The sequence below is a fragment of the Hippoglossus stenolepis genome, chromosome 8 (genome assembly GCF_022539355.2).
Source record: "Hippoglossus stenolepis isolate QCI-W04-F060 chromosome 8, HSTE1.2, whole genome shotgun sequence".
Lineage (NCBI taxonomy): Eukaryota > Metazoa > Chordata > Actinopteri > Pleuronectiformes > Pleuronectidae > Hippoglossus > Hippoglossus stenolepis.
In genome coordinates, this window is record NC_061490.1 from 23,434,297 (window position 1) to 23,452,711 (window position 18,415).

The window sequence follows — 18,415 nt, forward strand, 5'->3', positions numbered from 1 at the left end:
AGGGATCTACGGCACCACGCTGTTCTTTAGTCAAACAGCCAAAAGGTACGGCTTCAAACGAAGCACAGTCACACTGATATCTAGAAAGATATTGGCTCACGATTAGAGGCTGTCACTGGGAGTCTCTGAATGTGCGAACACGAGAAGCTACCGTTTGTAGTGATGCCCTTGAGCAAGGGATTTTATCACCCAACTGTGATATCTTGTCTGGGACCAGGAGCTGATTGTGGTTTGATGACGACGCTCACAGGTGTGAATGTGTTCAAACACGCAACACAAAACTCGTACAGCGTTTTTCAAACTATGGCTCCGGATCAGTTTTAATCCCTGTTCAAATAAACAAACATCATAGGACCTCTCATATATTCTGGGCATGTGCGTGCCCGTGAAAACAGGAAATACTTGAATACTAGCTTGTCTACTACTCACGTTAACAGTTGTATCGTTGTAAAATGCAGAATTTAAGACAACAGGGTCGGCAAAGCTCGTTATCGATTATCGATGTTGCGTTTTACACTGGTAGCCGAGGTTGTCGGGGGTCATGTGATAGGAGCCTGACGAATCAGCGAAGGAGACGGAAAAGAGCCAATGAGCAAGCGGTTGTGATACGTCATCGTCAGCACTAGAGTTTTCAAACTAAAACTATTAGCTATTAGCATTTCCTAACTTCTCTGTTCTAATGTCTGTCGTATGGATGTAGCCTGTGTTTACTTAAAGATGCTCGGACACCAGTGTCTAAGTGATGCAGGAGCGTGAGCGTCGGCCTGAGATCCCGAGCTCAGAGCGGAGCAGCGGCTACGCATTGTTCTTCACAGCTTGAAGCTTTGACCTTTAATTATCGTAATTATTATTCCTCATTATGCCTCTCTGTTTAATTCACAGGGATAGCTGGTGTACCAGTCGCCGGTCTCGTGTCATTTGGAATTAAGAGTCTTGTAAAGTTTTCAAGTCGGAAAATCTGACCTTTAATTATAGCCCGCCCATCGAGAAGACTGCTGCAGCTTTGTTTTAAAGGCTCAGTTCGACCATTTCACAAAGAAGACAATAGGATTTGAGATATTTGCTGCTGAGGTGAAATCCACTGACCTCACTGTGACCAGCTGGGTCATACAGAAGATATATTAAAAACAGTTGACTGTATTTTTCGTGGATTAGCTGTAGGAGCTGTGTCTCACTCCTCTGTTGTGTCCAGGTTGTACAGATACAGTATCCTGGACACATAAAACAGGAACTATCAGCAAAGCTCTAGTGGTTATTTGGGTGAACTGACCCTTTAATCTCTACACGTTTTGTAAAAAGTGGCCCAGTAGAATCTGAAATATCAAATTTTACTAATAAAATGTGTCTGTAAATATATGCAAATAACCTAATTCATTCTTCGGTGGTGGCGTATAGAAGATTTTAAATCCCACATTTCCATTTTTTCTTTCTGCTCGACATGTGATTTTCATTTTAGGTTGAGTTTATGATGGTAACCATGGAAACCACTCACCGTCGCCTCTCCGCTGCCGGTATCTCGGCCGCTCCTTTGTCTCTGTGCCACCGTCTTTGTTGTTATTGTGACACGGCGAGTTCTCCTCCCTCAGCTCCACATCCAGCTCTGATACTGGAGACGTAGCAGGCGAGACCTCGGCCCCCACCCGGCTCCCCGAATGGTTCCCAGTGTTCTCGCTGTGATTCTTCTCCCCGCTCGGCGCTCCTTCCAGGGCCTCGCATGAGGGTTCCCCGCCTCCCTCTTTGTCCGCGGCCGTTTTAGCCTCAGCTCCGGGTTCTGCGTGGTTCGTGGGACTCGAGGGGGTCGAGGGGCTGCAGCTGCCCAAGGAACCGAGCAACGAGCTGGGGCTGGAGTGCAGGGAGAGGGAGGGGGTGTCTGGTTCTCTGATGGTGGTGCATGGGGCCCCGTAGGGCTCCTGGACAAATCCAATAAACTTCACCCCCTGGTCAGCGGCATCCTGGATCTGCTGTTGGGAGCAAGAAATAAAACAAAATTTAAAAGCTAGAACGATAATGAAAAATTGCTGCTTTTTGATTTGATAAGAGCTAAAACGATTAGTCAGATAAATGATGTGAAATCAATACATTTCATTTTATTAAATCTCTCTTTCAGCTTCTCAAATGTGGATATTTACTTATTTACCTTCTCATATATCTTCGGGATTTGGGGCCAAACAAACAATTTTCATTTTAGACACTAAAAGATTAGTCCACTAAATGGTAAATTGACAGGCAGATGAAAATACATAATTTTTTGTTGATTTAGTTGATTTGATTAGATTGTTGGATGTTTCGGTCGTGAAGCTGCAGCTGCAATCAGATTTAGGCTTTGACGCATCAGGCAAATGCCAAAAATGCAAAAGACGAAGCTCCGAAGCGGAACATATTTCCCAGGAGATATCAAACTGAACCCAAACTTTCAGAAATAGTTAAACATCAGTTATCCAAAAATTGAATTGTTGACTCCTCTGCATCTGTTCGATCTCATTTGTTCCTCGTTTCTTTTTGTTCCTCTCCAGCAGATTCTCCAATCACACAGCTGCTGATTGGATCGGAGCGGCCGCAACCCTCGTCAGGCCCGGGCCGCATCCCAAATCCATCGCTCCACTTTTTATTCTCTCTCTCTCTTTCTCGCTCTCCGTGTCTTATTGTCATCTGGCACTTTATTGTCAATATTAGGATTCTGCCACAAAGCGAGATTGAAATGTTAACTGTCAGAGAATGTTAATGACGCCCATTCTCCCAGTTCTGCCCCGGCCCACGAGCCGAGGGGGCGCACGTCGCTATCTTGAGCCCCAGTGAGGGAAGAGAATAAAAATCAAATCAAATCGCAGGTTATTCACTATGAAATTAAATTGGAAAACAGCCACGTTGTTTTGCAGCCATATTGTTTAATATCAGTGAATGCTCTCTGAGTGCTTCCGCATCATATTCCTCATACCAATATGTTGAAATGGAATTGCAGAGATAAAAGAAAGCAACTGTTGTATCTCATTTAATGGTAATGCAGGCAGTCGCAGGGAGAGATGAATGGCTTTGACTGTCTAATGTCGCTGCAGTTGATGGCACAGAAGATTCAAATAGTGGGCTGTAATGATTGGATTTATTTTTAGTGCCATTATTATTTTATTATTACCATGATTGTCGTTCCATTAAATCTCTTGTATGACAAAGTAGAAACATTCGCACTTGATTTCTTCTTCTTTTTTTTTCGGGACATCTTGACAACAGAGCAGCATCAAGGCAAATGTCAATAAAGCAGCAACAACACATGAGTTTATATCAGTGAAGAAGGATTCAATTACCAAATAGTCTCAGTTTTACCATATGATCAAAACTAATTAGATCTCATATTAAGGTGAGAAACTATTAGTTATAGAGCATGAATGATATTGATCTTTTCAGGGCTGATTCGGATTAAATAACATTTTTGATACTGATAAATCAGCCAAAATGTAGAGTAAAAATAAAATGCAGGCAATGATTCCTATTATGACTTCATTAAACCATAATGACAAATAAATGTAACTGTGGCTTAATATTTTACAGTTTAAGCAACTTTATTTTGAATAATGAAGAAAACACAAATACAACCAAGTATATAGAACTTAATTTGGAAATTAAACACGTTATAAAATGTAAATATAAATACACATCTTGTCTGCATTGTTTAATATGCAGAATAAAAGTTGTTGTACTGGGTTTTTTCTGATGTTGTGCAGCTAAGTGATACATTGTTTGGGCTCTAATTCGCTGATTACTAAATATATTCAATATAATGGAACTTTATGCTTTTCTTGTAACTTAAACATATGAGATCAAACTTAGAAAGCAAGAGTGAGATGATTAAAGCTGCACAAGCATGTGTATTAAATGTCTACAGGCTACATTTGACATGTATATCAGAGGATGTGGATTAAGATAAGTTTTTAATTAGAAAGTTAAGAACACCAGCTAAAGGGAATCTGAAGGATGCTAAGGAGTTGACTATAAATGAGACTGCTTCTTAGTTACAGTGCCGTGTCCCCCATGCACAACTGGGAATAATAGAATAAAAGGAGGATAAAATCAAATTAGTATTCTTCTGAACTCCTCATATTCTCACACAAGTTAGTGCGGCTCCGAATGAACCACCTCGGGTCAGAAAAACGAGGTTTCGAGGTCAGAGAATGAAACTTAGCATCACATAATTTCTGTTCATTAACCCAAATGATGCAGAGCACAAACTTGATGAAAAATATTCTGGAAGCTGCTTCCCCTCATTCTGCCGCATGAATATCAACAGCCCCGCAGTGCGAGCGAAAAAAAAAAAAACATTTCAATTTTGACTTGAGACCACATTTCCTATTTTCCCCCCGTAAGTTATTAAAGTGGCACCAGGAGAAGGTGTCTGAAGGTCAAGATGAAAACCCCGGAGAGAGAGATTAAGCAAGGCGTAGGGAGAGCGAGGGAGGAGATGACCGGGGGAGAGGCAGAGGGATGGATGCAGAGATTGAGACAGTGGTGGAGAGAGAGAGAGAAAAGAAAATGAGAGGATGAAACAGGCGATGAAGAAAGAGAGAGAAACAGAAGTGGAAAGAGAGGCGGAAAGGGAATGGACTTCTCCGCTCACTCCTCCACCACTCATCCATGTCCACTTTCTTTTTTAATAGATTTCTAGCCTCGCCTCCTCCCCCTCCTCCCCCTCTTCCTCCTCCTTCTCCTCCTCCCCCTCTTCCTCCTCCTCCTCCTCCTCCTGCTCCAGCAGGCCTGTAGCGGCTCAGTAGATTAAAATGATAACCAACAGTAATGAGGTCCTACAGGACTGCGGTTGCATGACTAATCGAAGGGCAAAACGTACAGAAAGGTTCAGGAGTGAGGCTTCAAAGGCCGGCGCAGCAGTCGGTAATACACAGATTAGGCAGGAGGGTTGAATCGCGGTGACGCAGCGTCAGTGACACGCGAGGGAGGAAGGCGGGTCAGCGTGTATTTCATCTGAGCTGTCATTTCTACATCAGAGCATCATACCAGTGGCGTCAGTTCCAGATAAGGGGAGGCTGGGATTTCACATCTTTCCTGCTTTCATCTCCTCTATGGATGATATAGAAAATTATTTGGTTTGCTGATTAGTGATTAGCCTTGAACCATTAGGGAAATACTAGAGTATTGCATACGTACATTCAGATGCGTTGCAGGGGGAACTGCAAATGAGCAACGTACTGTATTTTAAAATGTGATACGTGCAAATGATTTATTCTATATGAAGCCAGGAGTAAATTCTCACACACCACGATGTCTGTGAGGCTGACTGAAAATAACTCAACTTTACAATTATATGAATTATCCAACTCGCTCCAACTCAGGTGGAAAATGTGCATTTGCTTAAGTAAGGTACTCAAATCCAATTTTCAGGTACTCAGACGTCACTTTCATTATGCAACTTTATAAGTCTTCTTCCTTTCAGAGGGAAATATTTCTACTTTTTACACAACTACATTCATTAAACCTATGATTAACTTATTTTGTGAAGATATCGATTTTGTCGGAGTTGGCTGTTTCCATATGAAACTCATAGATTAGCAAGTTATCTGGAAAAAGCCCTAAAAAAAGCTTTTTATCAAGTCAATGTAATAGTTCTGTAAGTTCATTTAGAATTTATTTTCTTAAGATTTCCCTTTATGTTTTGTGTGTATCTTCTCTGTTCTAGACCCTAAAGAAGATCTTTGTGTTTTTAAATGAGGGGTGTGGGACAAACATACAAATACAAGTTTATTTTTAAGAATTGTGTTGCAGGTAATACAAACACAATATTTAGATCTAGTTTAATCTGGGGTTGCAACACTATGAAACGCAGTAATCAGTATTTAACAACCTCAAATAGGTTATTCTTCGTAATACATTTTGCTGCTTACACTTTCACAAGTTTTGGACTAATGGAATACTTCAGCACTGCTGTATTATCACTTTCACTGAAATCAAAGAGCTGAATTACAGGTCTCCACAGGTCCACTCCACTTCTTTTACCCCAGACTGGACCAAGACCTGAATAAGGCCAGATCACATTAAGAATAATCAGGTCAGGTAGAGTCCTGTTATAATAGTGAGGGTCTCTTATCCCTGTGTTAATATGTATAATACTCAAAAGGATCCAAGCCGAACTGCTATTACCTCCTACCTCCTGCCATCATTACAGCAGGGGAAACGTGTTCTTTAGAGGCGAGCTGGAAGGTGTGAACTGTGAAGTGCAGGTACAAGTTCAATGTATTTCTGCTCATTAGTCGGTGGTGAGCACATTTTGAATTTGGGTCTATAATTTCGAATCGGGTGTTTCGGGTTGAGTCTGATGTTTGTAAAAATAATTTTCGACAGATTGGTTTCATAAGACTTTTACTCTGAAAGACCCTCTGCTGATCCGTCCACTACCTCCTGTCTGACTTTGACTGATGTAATTGGTGTAAATAATGATAAAGTTAATTTGGGATTGAGATGTAGGATCTCGGTCCTGACACGACTGTGATCTGTTTATGCTTTTAGCTCAAATTTACATCTTGTTTATTACTCTGGCTCAAGCAAATAAGAGCTTTGAACCTCAAAGATGTAATGATCAGAAAGGAGCCTGTCAACGCGGAGCAGAAGCTGCAAAATCAAATTTTCAAAGCAACAACTAATTCATACCTGTTACAAAAATATACACATCCTCAGTTTTCTTTGTTATGTTTAAAGTGGCAATTAGGTTTAAAAAACAATCTTTTATTGTCACTCCGCTCCTAGCATTCTGTGACAAGCTGCTATTAAACGTCTGCAGCCCGACAGCCGTGTGCCGGCACTTTTAGCCATGTGCTCGATTAGCTGAAATCCAGTTGTAAACAAACATCGTGTTCCTCTGGACCTTCAGACGAGGTGACGCGCTGAACAAAGCCATTTCACTTTGGGAGACAACTTAGTTTATATTCTGCACGGAGGCAATGGAGCCCTGAGAGACACATGTTCATGCTTTAGATGTTCTGACTCAGTATTTGATGTTAGAATCCACATCTCGCCATTTATTTATAAAGACAATTACCATTTCTCTGTCTCTCTCTCTCTCTCTCTCTCTCTCTCTCTCTCTCTCTCTCTCTCTCTCTCTCTCTCAGTCCTCCCTCCCTTTCTGTTCCATCTCTGCTTCCAGCTGGGCACAAACTGACAAAACCTTCAGCTTGGCATTTGCAAAGCGGCCCCTTACCTTCTTGACGTAGCCCTGGATGAGCTCGGGGGTGGGCACCTGCCCGGCAGTCAGACACTCCTCCAGCTGCAGTTTGTACGGTGGGCCCGCCGGCTGGCTCCTTTCCGCCCTGCAGGCACCACAGCGGGGGAGAGAGGACAATGAGTTTTCAGCCTGTCAGCCTGCTGGACTCAGGGTGCCCATGCATTAACCCGCACACGTTCACGAACCCCCTCAAATCACAACATTATATACATTAAGCACCTGTGAACAGTTTGCTATTCACACACGAATCTATAATGCAAAAATAACCCCCTATCAACAAATTACACTGCCTCCAGAAGCTTTGTTAATGTTAGTGGTGCCCCGTGGGAGGCGGGGGGGGAAATACAATAAAACACTTAAGTGAGACAAAGATCCACACGGATGAAAGCAAACACATGGGGAGAACAGAGAGCAGGAAATTCAATGCAGCCGCCCCCTTCCCCTCCCTCAGCCCTCACCGCTGAGGCCATCAGTATTTTCTGAGCCGGGAGAATCTATTTATATGCTGCTGTATTTTCCCATTCTGTCCTCTGGAGGAAATCCCAGAGCGAGCCCCGGGGAGATTAATGCCCCAGCTTCCACCTCTCAGCTTCTCATCCTGTTGACAAGGCGAAGGAGCCTCACACACCCTTTCCCTCAGTGTGCGTGCAGCTACAGTAATGCCTGTGTGTGTACATGTGTGCGAGGCTGTGTGCGCGAGTGCTCTGCGTGAGCTCTGACTTTACACGGACACCTGATGTGCAAGAGGCTAAAAGATGCATGCGTGCAAGCTGGTGTCTGTGTGACAGGCTGTTTTTTCACCTTCCAGTTTCACGCGAAGAGTTTGTCCCTAATGCATTATCACAGGGATTCTGTTCCCACTGTCACTGGGTGCAGATTGAGCCGTTTGTGTATCAGCTACTAACAACTTGTGGAAATAGAAAGAAAACAAGTCTTGCATCCTGAAGGTGTTCAGGGTATAACATCTCCAAAAAATACAAATGCATAAATAAAACAACAGATTAAAGGTGTTTTTACATGACTCATCCAACGATACTTGATATGTGCTGTCAATTCTGATATTATAGTTACATATATTTTAAATAAAGTGAATAGAATAATGTTTTTCATGAGTCTCAGGCAGCTTTAAAACTTGTTATTATGGTTCCGACTAAACTGAAAAGTCCAAAGTTGCAGACCAAACAAGGCGGGTGTGAAAGAACCATAGAAAACAAGCACATGATGAGTTAATGAGCTTTAGAGGAGCTGGTGGTTGGATTTGTTTTATTGAACCTGTGGATAATGTTTTCCCTCCTTTATGCTGCTACATATTTAGCTTCGGATATAAAAAACAATCTCATCATCTCAGAAAGAAAGAAATTCATAAACGCTTTCAAGAAAATTATTGACAAAGTAAATCGTACTTTGCACAATCCCGTCGCTGGTGCTTATAATATTTCTATATTTAATTTTCGTTCCATATTTTTACATGTTCTTATATATTTTATATACTTAAACTTGCACAAACACACCACAGCAAATTCCTTGCATGTGTAAACCTACTTGGCAATAAACCCCGATTCTGATTTGTTGTTTTTCGCATGAAATGCACATTTCATGTTCACGTGGTAACTTCCACCAGACGGATTTAGAAATGAAATGGTTAAAAGCGATGTCACAGGGGAGTTATCTCGACTGTTAGTCCCGACAAAAACACGAGTCCATGCTTTTCCCATGATGCAACTCAATAGCCTCTTTCATTAAGCCCTCCCTGCCTGGTTAACACCCATCTTTCAAACTTTAAGCCCCTCGCTTGTCACACAGGCTTTCCCTTACAAAAGTGCACTCTTAAAAAAGTGCAGTCTCCAGGCCCCTGGAGTGGCTCTTTAAAGTTTTCCCAAACTGATAGAGTCTGTAGACAAAGACTCGTCTACACTACACTCACAGGGATCCCCAGAGCAAAGTGAGCGTCTTTACATCTTCTCACTGTGTCTCTCTGTTGGGCCTCACCTGTTTTTTTTCTGTCTGCGTTGTCAGAATATGTCTGTATTGTTCTTTATTGTGTGAGTGAAAACAAATAAATCAGAATCCCACAGTTTGAAAGTCATCGCGTGATTTACTCTAAATCCAGACCTGAGTCTTTCTGTCAGTCTTCACGGAACAATTAATGACCCTGACTCATATCACTGCACCCTCATCATCACCACCACCTGACTCCACTGTCGGTGACACGCGTCGCTTTGCGTCCATCACTGTCGCAGGAACTGGGCCGACTGACTTCACACACTCCAGCTGAGAGTCGGCGCTCCTCGTTTTTCACACTGTCGTTTACTTTCCTCACATTATAAATGATCCCAGTTGCACAATAGACCTTATACAGCATGTTTGGGTAATGCTCTGTTCAGGGGTCTGCAGGTGCCCCCCCCCCCAGGTGCTGGAAATTAACAGGCAGCTTCAAAGGATAATAAAATGATTCATAACGATAGGAATTTATTTTGGGGGACGAATTAAAACTCATCGTTCATAATCTACTAATATAATGAAAGTAATTCAGAGCTTCACAGAGAGATTTTTAATTTAAAAACTGGCACTTAAGCGTGATAATTTCCCGTCATTTTGTGCGGTAAAAAAAAATATTTTTAGCACGGAGATGTTGTCACATCTTTTCAGACGGTGAATAAATCTTTTTGGGGAGTGAAGCTGAATGGAGGGAGACTTCAGCTGGCAGAGCATCAGAGAGGAGGAGAGAGCTGCCGGAGCACAACCATTCAAACGGTGCACTCGGTCCTGGGGGGAGGCCTCGGGTTAAAAATAGCAGCCGCATCACCTGCAGTCCATCTTCTCTGTGTGAAACGGTGACTTTTCATGCAGCGTGCGGCGCTGGCTGTCAACCTCGGAGGCCTCGCGTGGTTAGACGGGTGTCAAATGCCTGCCCGCCCCCCCCCCACCTGGCGCCCCCTCCTGGGTGAATACACCTGCTAGACTGCATCCCCTCTTGCCTGCTCACAGATGGGTCACATGCTTTGTTTCGCTGTAGAACATCTTGTGTTGGACTAATCACTCCCCCTGGAGCTGAACGTTCACATGGTAACTGTGCATTACCTGATAATGGCTTGCTTAGGGATCTGCTTTATCTGTGAGGCGGCTCCATCATTTGTAAACACGCATCCAATTTGTGTTTATTGGGGTATGAAAAGGGACCGTGGTGACATATTACTTTTTTTACAGTGGAACTACGAAGAAAGATTTTATTTGAATCTTGAGATGTTTGCTTGTTAGAGAAATTTATCTTGGTCTTTCTGTTAATTGATTTTCTACGGATGCTGCTCTTGTACTCGTCTGCTCATCACTCATGCTAACGACCACTGCTGGAGACTTTGAGATTTGGTACAAAAGTAAGAAGTTGGTTCTACAACTGTGACTCTGTGATTCTGTACTAAACAGTATCAGGAATGGAATTCGTGTTCGAACATAAACCAAAGCTATTTACAAAAAGAAAAACTTTGACCTGCTCATGGTTCTGAATGAAATGTCAGATTGTCTTACAGAATAAGTGAAAACTCTTGGTGGCACTAAAGAGTCAAGGCATCTCCAGACTCTTTGAATTTATCTTGTCGGGATTATTCATCAATTTTCACACCAATCAATCCAAAAGTTGTCAAGATATTTGCCTAAAAAAACCCAAATTCCAACATGACAAAGGTATAAATTCACCTGAATCCTTAGGAGACCACAGACGTCTGTAAAGAAATGACACAGCTCTTTAGAAATATCTCTGCTGAGACCAAACAGACCAGACTGACCGACGCTGACTCAGAGGCACAATTAACTCAGCCTTGAAATTGTTCAAATGTCACGTCATTTTCATCAATACTCAGAGAACCAACCACCTACTGACTTGCAATTACCTCACAAAGGCATTACTCAGACGGGCTTTCAAAGACTTCAGCACTAACGACCCGCGCCTTCTCTCACGGCTTCTGAAAATCACACGTGCGTCACTTCTCATGCACGGGACCGTATTCAACAGGACACAAGGAGTCAGACCAGATGTGTTTTCAGACGTAGTCGTTGCCTGACGGTGACAAAAGTGCACATCCGGTAAAACATTATAAATCATTACTTTGACGCCACCCATCTCAGAAAATGACTTGAGAGGAGGTGAATCGCACTCATCTGATAAAAGCTTTTCTTTTCTTCTCTTCCAGGAAGAAAGTCTGCAGCTGAACGCAATTATTCAAATTGTCGTCAATGAACTTCGGTGAAAAATGTTAATTCGCTCCTGTTCTTTTGGAATCAGGAACAAAGTTGTGTCAGATATCTCACGATCGCTATGACGACAGAGAGCATCTAAACTCCTGTTTCGCACTCTGTCATCACGGAGCTTTAATGACATAGAGCACCTCCTCTTATGGCCCATTTTCACACATTCATGAATAATTTCACCACAGCCAGTCCCTCTAATGGTTTTTTGAGTCTGCACCTTTATTTTTCCACCATCTCCATCACCTCTCTCTCTCTCTCTCTCTCTCTCTCTCTCTCTCTCCACCCGTCTCCTCCCTCTCAGCCCATCTCTCTTCCTGAGCACACAGGAGCGCCTTGCAATTACCCAATAATGATGAATATATCCCATCAGACATTGCCTGCTGAACTGTAACCCTATTCCATTGCAAACCAAATTGAACACAGGGAAAATTTGACAGTTGACATTTAAAATTTTCAAACGGTCCAATCCATTCTGTCCGCAGTGCAGTTTTTTTTTCTTCCTCTTCTTCTTGTAACCGGGAGACGGTCGCCGCCAGTGACAAATTGCCGTCAAAAGGTTTTCTAAAGTTATAACCCACTTAACCGGATGTGTCAGGCGGGTGACAGTGTTTTAACATGTACAGATGACATGCCGCTGTACGTACACAACCTCTGTGTAGTTCCAGACTGTGCACGGGCTCCTGCAGCATCAACCCCTCCATGTTAAGTGCCTTGTTGGCTGAGCCCTTCACTCTGAGGCTTATACTTTAGAGACTGGGACTGGGATTGTGTCCACACGCAGACTGTGCATGTTAAATAAAGACGCGTTTACAGCGGCTGTTCACCAGTCGGCTCCTCCACCTTGATTTTTCGTTTTTGTTTTTTCCGTACAGTCATGAAAAGAAGTTGCTTTTGGACGGACGGATGAATGGCTGCTCGCTGTCATGCGTTCAGTCCCATTCGCCGCATACCGCCCCACAACTGCCTCCTCGTTTCTCTTTTGATTCCAAGGGTCTGACAGCAAAAAGGCTCAGGAGAGGAGAGGCTTTGCTTGTCTTATTTCTCTTCCTTCATTTTTCCCCCTGCAGATTTTGGATTCCCCTGGGCCGGTGCTGTTGCGAGCAGCTGTCTCCACGGTGACAGACGCCGGAGATAAAGCCCGGGCCCTGCTTTTGGCCGGTGCCATGAAAGGACCATACACTCCTCTGCCCTTTTCACTCAATATCTCTCTCTCTCTCCTTTTTAAAAAAAAATATCCCATTCAGCCTCCTTCTGTGTTCCCAGCTCTCTCCACCCAGCTGTGATTTTCATTTTTGCCTCCCCCCCCTTCGTGGCGTCTTTTTCTCCGGAGCAAGGCAAGTGTGTCTTAAAAAAGAAGAAGAAAGATATGCAGTCCATTCAGCTGCAGCCTATTCATGCAGAATCAATATTTCCGCGGTCCGGTTTTGCCGCGGTGAACAGCGACCGGGCTGTTTGCACGGATGTATGTGCGCGAGGAAAGTGAACCTGAGGTGTTCTACACAACAGCATGGGAGGTGATTACTAATGGAAACAATCTGCGGCGAGGGAAGCGAGATAAGGCGCTCGGCATTTCAACTACACGACCTTCCGAAATGTGGTCGCTGGTTTTTCTTTTCTCACCCCACAATAGGTGCAATCCAGTCCGAGCATTTGTCTACACATTTACAATAAAGTTATAAGGATCTATGGAAAAGTAAAAGTCACGTTCGTTTTAGGAATAAGATAATGTCGGACTCAGAGGAAGTTCAGAGACTTTCTCTCCTGGTTAAATTGATGAATGGACTGAATTTACATATATGCGTTAAAGTCTAAACGACCTCTAAAAGTGCTTTTCAGTACAAGTCACGTTCATCCACTGACGCACACATTCATACATCTCATCTATGCACAATTTTGCCATCTCACACCGTTCACACACATGGCACATGGTGACTGACGCCACCCATTTGTTTGTGAACCGCTGTGACCTGCACCCATTGGATGGTGCCAGCTGTCAATCACACGGTATCTATGCCCCCATGCATACGGTGCTTTGTCGTCTATTTGCGTCAAAACTGGGCAATAATTCACAAAATGAACATCATGCAGTTATGAAAAACGACTTGAAACTAAAGATTGAGAAGAAAATATTTCCCGACTTTATAAAGCAAGTGAAAAGTTGAGTAATTTTCTCATAGACTTCTAGAATCAGACTTTCTGCAACCAGTGAAGTTGCCCTATGCTGGTCGTCTATATTGGCTTCACTTTCCAGAGTCTACGTCCATATTTCAGTTAAAAAAACATCCAATCAGCAAACTTAAAATGCTCTTGCACTTGTAAACAAAAGTGAAAACAAAAACTCCACAGATTTCTTATATGACACCTTGACGTCGTGATACCTGCTCGAGCGTCTTCTCCTGTCAAACTGTCACTCAGGATCAAACACCTCCACTCCACTCCACAGCCCTAAAACACTCAGAGAGGAGTCGAGCCCATGGCCACTGTTGCGTGTATATAATATATATAAAATATATATTTTTTCATCTTTTAAATCTGAACTTGAGCTTTAAATGAACAGACCGTCCTGATGAACCAAGTTTTCCTGTCTGAATCGCAGCCGTCAGGTGATTGACAGTAAACAGGAAACATCGCAACGCCTTGCAGTGCTCAACTCTGGCACAATTACAGTAAATAAGGATAAAAGTGAAAGTCTGAAATTAAGTTGTCATGTTTTTTCCGTGATGAATGATCTCACGCTGCGGTGAAGTTGTTTCTCTCGCTGTAAGACAAGAAGAAGCCGGTGCACGGTTTCTTCTGAGGGGAGTTTCTCCAACAAACACCAGCAGGGGGAACAGACACAGAAATGTTTAGACACTTGGCTCTAACCTGAAAACGAATCTTCCTCAGGACATAAGTTTTGCTTTCCCCCTCACAGGAATTTCAATTATCACCAGAATCCATTTGTACAGACCAATTAATTTCTTTCCCTTCCTTTTTGACGGTTTTATTTTCAGCGCTCTTATCTTTCGTGCTTTTTGTTTTCTGCCCTGCTTGCATTGAAGTTATCATATTTTACTTTGAAACCTTACATTATCCTTTACAACTCTCCCACAGGGATCCCAAAAAGTTTCATCTTGTTTTATTTCATCTCAGATTCATCTCAATTCCCTCTGGCTCGTCCTTCGTCTCCCTCCTGGATCTGACGCTTCTTTCTCGTTTCATTTTCTGAGAACAACACCAACAAAAAACCCTTTTCACAGTAATTCTGTCTTTACTTTTCATTTTATGTTCTTAGTGTCATTTTTCCAACATGATTTCTCTCTGGTTGCAGCAGAACTATCAGCGGCTCTGATTATTACACTCCTTACTCTCGGCTGCTTGTAATATCGGGTATTGGTTTTTTTTTGTTAATGCACTGTCGCTGTGGGGGAGAGCGTTAGCTAAAGGACTGAAATGTCAATGTAGATTAGTGGCAGCGTTGTCATGTTCATGCTCGGCACTGAGGAAATTACGGGAATGGTTTGTCGTTATTCAGAAATGTGCGCTGACATCTGCAAAGGAGTTCCAGTCGAAAATATTTATCCACAACAATGTCGTTCATATGAGTATATAATTATATATTATATTAATAAATCATAATCTTAACAGAACAAAGTTAGTGTGTAAATCTTATAAGAACAATTATAAAGAGGAGGAGCAATGGATCTTTTCCTGACACGTCACAGCAGACACACACGTCCATGCCCTGGACAGTGGTGGAGGAAGTACTCAACCATTTACCAGGCAAAAGTACAAGTGTTCTCATTGTTCTCAAGTAAAAAGTACCAAATTAACCTCTCTACATGATTAAAAGTAGTACTTGCTTTTGAATATACTTAAAGTATTTGCACAATGAAGCCTTTTCCCTAACGCAGCGATCTACTACATCTGCTGCAAGAGGTCGAGTGCTACTTGCCCACACTGAGTCAGAGCTGCAGACAGATCAGCCACTGGGCCTTCAAACCTTCTGACTGTCGTGGTTTTCACCTTAAGTGACTTTACAGTACGTGGTGCTGAATAAGCAGATCTGGTTTCACGACCCCTGGGGGCTTTCAAACACATTCTGGGTTTCCCCAAAGGCCACAGAGACGGATTCTGACCACACGACGAGCGAACTCCACCCTCCGCTGTCCATCACCGCTCCTCCGTGCCCTTCAGACACACTTGGAGCCGCTCCCAGTTGGCGCCGTGCCGCTCACTGAAGTGCACACCCACCCCCTGCAGCTGCCAGCACAGGGGGGGCTCGGTCACAGGGCTGGAGGGCAGATGTACGGGGGGGGCGGAGGGGGAGGCCATGGCTTTGGGCCATACAGCCGGTTTTGGCCGGAGCACTGAGGGGACTGGAGATGCAGGACTGAGATTATCGCTGACTCACATCCAATCCAGCTGCCCACAGGACAGCTCGCCGCGCCGCGAGCAGATGTTGTGACGCTTTGAAGCGAAAGGTTGAACAACTGATATGAAATGTTAAATGAACCGGGCTTAGGTGGATGTCAAGCTGGAAACATCTCTGCCTCCATGTATCCCCATGGAAAGAACTTGAAATATAAAGCAACGGCCGTAAACATGTTTAATTATGATATAAACCTTAAAAATCACCCACCAACCAGCCAGAATAGCAATTTGTGCCATTACACACATGAAGATAAAGAAAGATCAGATTCCCACGACATGTTTTTTTCTGCATAATGACACCAATTAAGGTACATTAGTAATCTCAGCATGTTTTTCTTAAGTGACTGTAATGGCTTCATCATCTTGTGATAACAAAGGTCGTGTTCCCGGGGGTCTCGCTGAGACATCTGGGGCCCCTGAAAGATGATGGCCTGGCCCCCACCTTTGTTAAGTAGAATGCATTACTTTTAATTAGGGACGTCTTCCTTTACTGGTCACAACCTGGGATTTCTCCCCCCCAAAAACCATTGTGAGCAATGTAACATATTTGTTTATGATTTTTTTACTTTTCTAAAAGTCCGTCAAGTGACAGTTTTTTTATATATTAATCAAATTCATAACATATGGGTATAAAAGCATCTAAAAATGAGACTGAAAATCTATTCAAACCTGCACATTTTCCAATTCTTAAATACCACATGAGTACTTAAACATAAATATACAGTTAAATATCAAAAGTGTTGAGGCTCTTACCCGTCGTTGAGTCGGACCAGTATGGCCCGGTAGAGCTGGTGCGGCGGGCTGTTGGATTCTGGTCCACAGGGGTGGACGAACGGGTGAACCGCTGCCAGGACGAAACCCTGCTGGTAAAGCTCCTGCAGCTGACATGGCAGCTCCCGCACGGACGAGAGATGCAGAGTGGACGTCCCACCTGAGGGACACAGAGGAGACGTGTGTGTGAGACCAAACTGTTTGTGTTGCAGAATGATTTCTCTTGTTTGTTATTTCGAGGGATTCACACGGACACATGTTGCCCTGGGGACGTCCGTACATTCTCTCCAGGTCTTTCTGACATTCACATGATGGTGCAGAAATGGCACCACATTGACCTTGACCTTTGACCTTTGGCCACCAATTCTTTCGAAGGTTTGTGCCAAATTTGAAGAAAGTCCCACAAACAATTTCCTGAGATATCCCATTGATGCTTAAGTTGCAAGGATCAGATGAAATGATGCGAGAGCAAAACAGGAAGTGAAGATACTCTCCTGCTCTCCAACGTCATTGAACGTTTTCATTCTGAGAGTCGTCGAGAAATAAACATCCCTGAATATGGTTTGTTTTTGTCCTCTGTCATTTGTATTTCATCAGGCTGCATAAAGATTTGCAATTCAGATACCGACGGTGATTTTAGATTCAGTCCCAGTTTGTTTTCGCAATTAGCATCACGCGTTTTGCTCCATCCCCTCAATCTGGGAGTTAATAAGACGGGATCAAAATCCAATCAGAGCTGATTGCTCCGGCTCTGTATCACAGCAGCTCTCCACATTCTGACACTTACTTTGATTCCCTCCGAGCTGAACATGACTGTAGAGCGGACGAGGGCCTGACATTAATGAGCTGCAATCACCGAGTGGACGGCTGCTCTAAAAAAGCAAAGTTTTAGGGATAGAGTTGGTGTGAAAAGGTCGTTTCTCCACATGATATTCTCCCAGTCTCCCTCTGCAGGGGATGGGACCTGCCAGGAGCCACAAACAACTACTGTCAGGCAACATCAGCCAATCAGGGTGGTGGTTCAGGTCCAGGAATAGAAGCAATGAGATTAGAAGGTAATAAAGCGCTTAATGGTGGGAGGGAGACGGGAGGGGAAGATGGAGGAAGAGGTCAGAAAAGGCGAGGAAGAGAGGGAAGAGAGGTAAAGTTAGAGACACGATGGTCGAGACGACGCTTGGCCCTGGATTCGTGGCGGCTGGGATCCCAGCGGCGCACTGTACGAGGTGACATTCACTGCAGGCCAAACAGCTGGGGTGCGTGGGAGAGCGCCAAGACAAAGAGCTGGATGCAGAGGGAGAGAGAGAGAGAGAGACCGGGGAGGGCGGTCTGGTTGTCTGTACAAGCTGTCACAAGACGTGGGAAATGCGGCTGCGGCTAATTAGAGTCAATGAAACCACACAGAGCCAAAGGTTCGGATCTATGGGAAAAGTCAGAGTACAGAAGTTCAACAGGAGGTCGGGCGGAGGGCGAGCGTCGGACGGGTTTGACTGACACCAGGGAAGCTAACGCAACATCTGTGTTGTACATCTGGAAAATCTAAGTATTTCACACTGTAAATATGGCGATAATGATGATGGAATGAAAATCTGCAAGAATTGTTCATAATTTCAAGCTGTGTCAACACGAGGTCGTCGGGGGGGTAAATTCAGGTCAGTCGGTCTCAGTCTGACGTCAGGCTGTTGTTGCTTGTTTGATGTTAATGGCTCCGCGCTCTGCGTTACACGTGTGTATTTATTACAAACGCTCGGTACAGAGAAAGAGTTTTAC

General features: G+C 43.6%; 1 protein-coding gene across 1 annotated transcript in view; it reads right to left on the reverse strand.

Annotated features, from left to right (window-relative positions):
• Positions 1-18,415, reverse strand: part of LOC118113918 (raftlin) — an 88,855-nt gene that overhangs the window by 32,084 nt on the left and 38,356 nt on the right. Inside the window, exons 3-5 of the mRNA XM_035164042.2 lie at positions 16,631-16,808; positions 7,196-7,304; positions 1,493-1,961 (exon numbers count right to left, since the gene is read on the reverse strand). Coding sequence (XP_035019933.1) covers positions 1,493-1,961; positions 7,196-7,304; positions 16,631-16,808 — 756 coding nt within the window. The remainder of the gene's footprint in view (positions 1-1,492; positions 1,962-7,195; positions 7,305-16,630; positions 16,809-18,415) is intronic.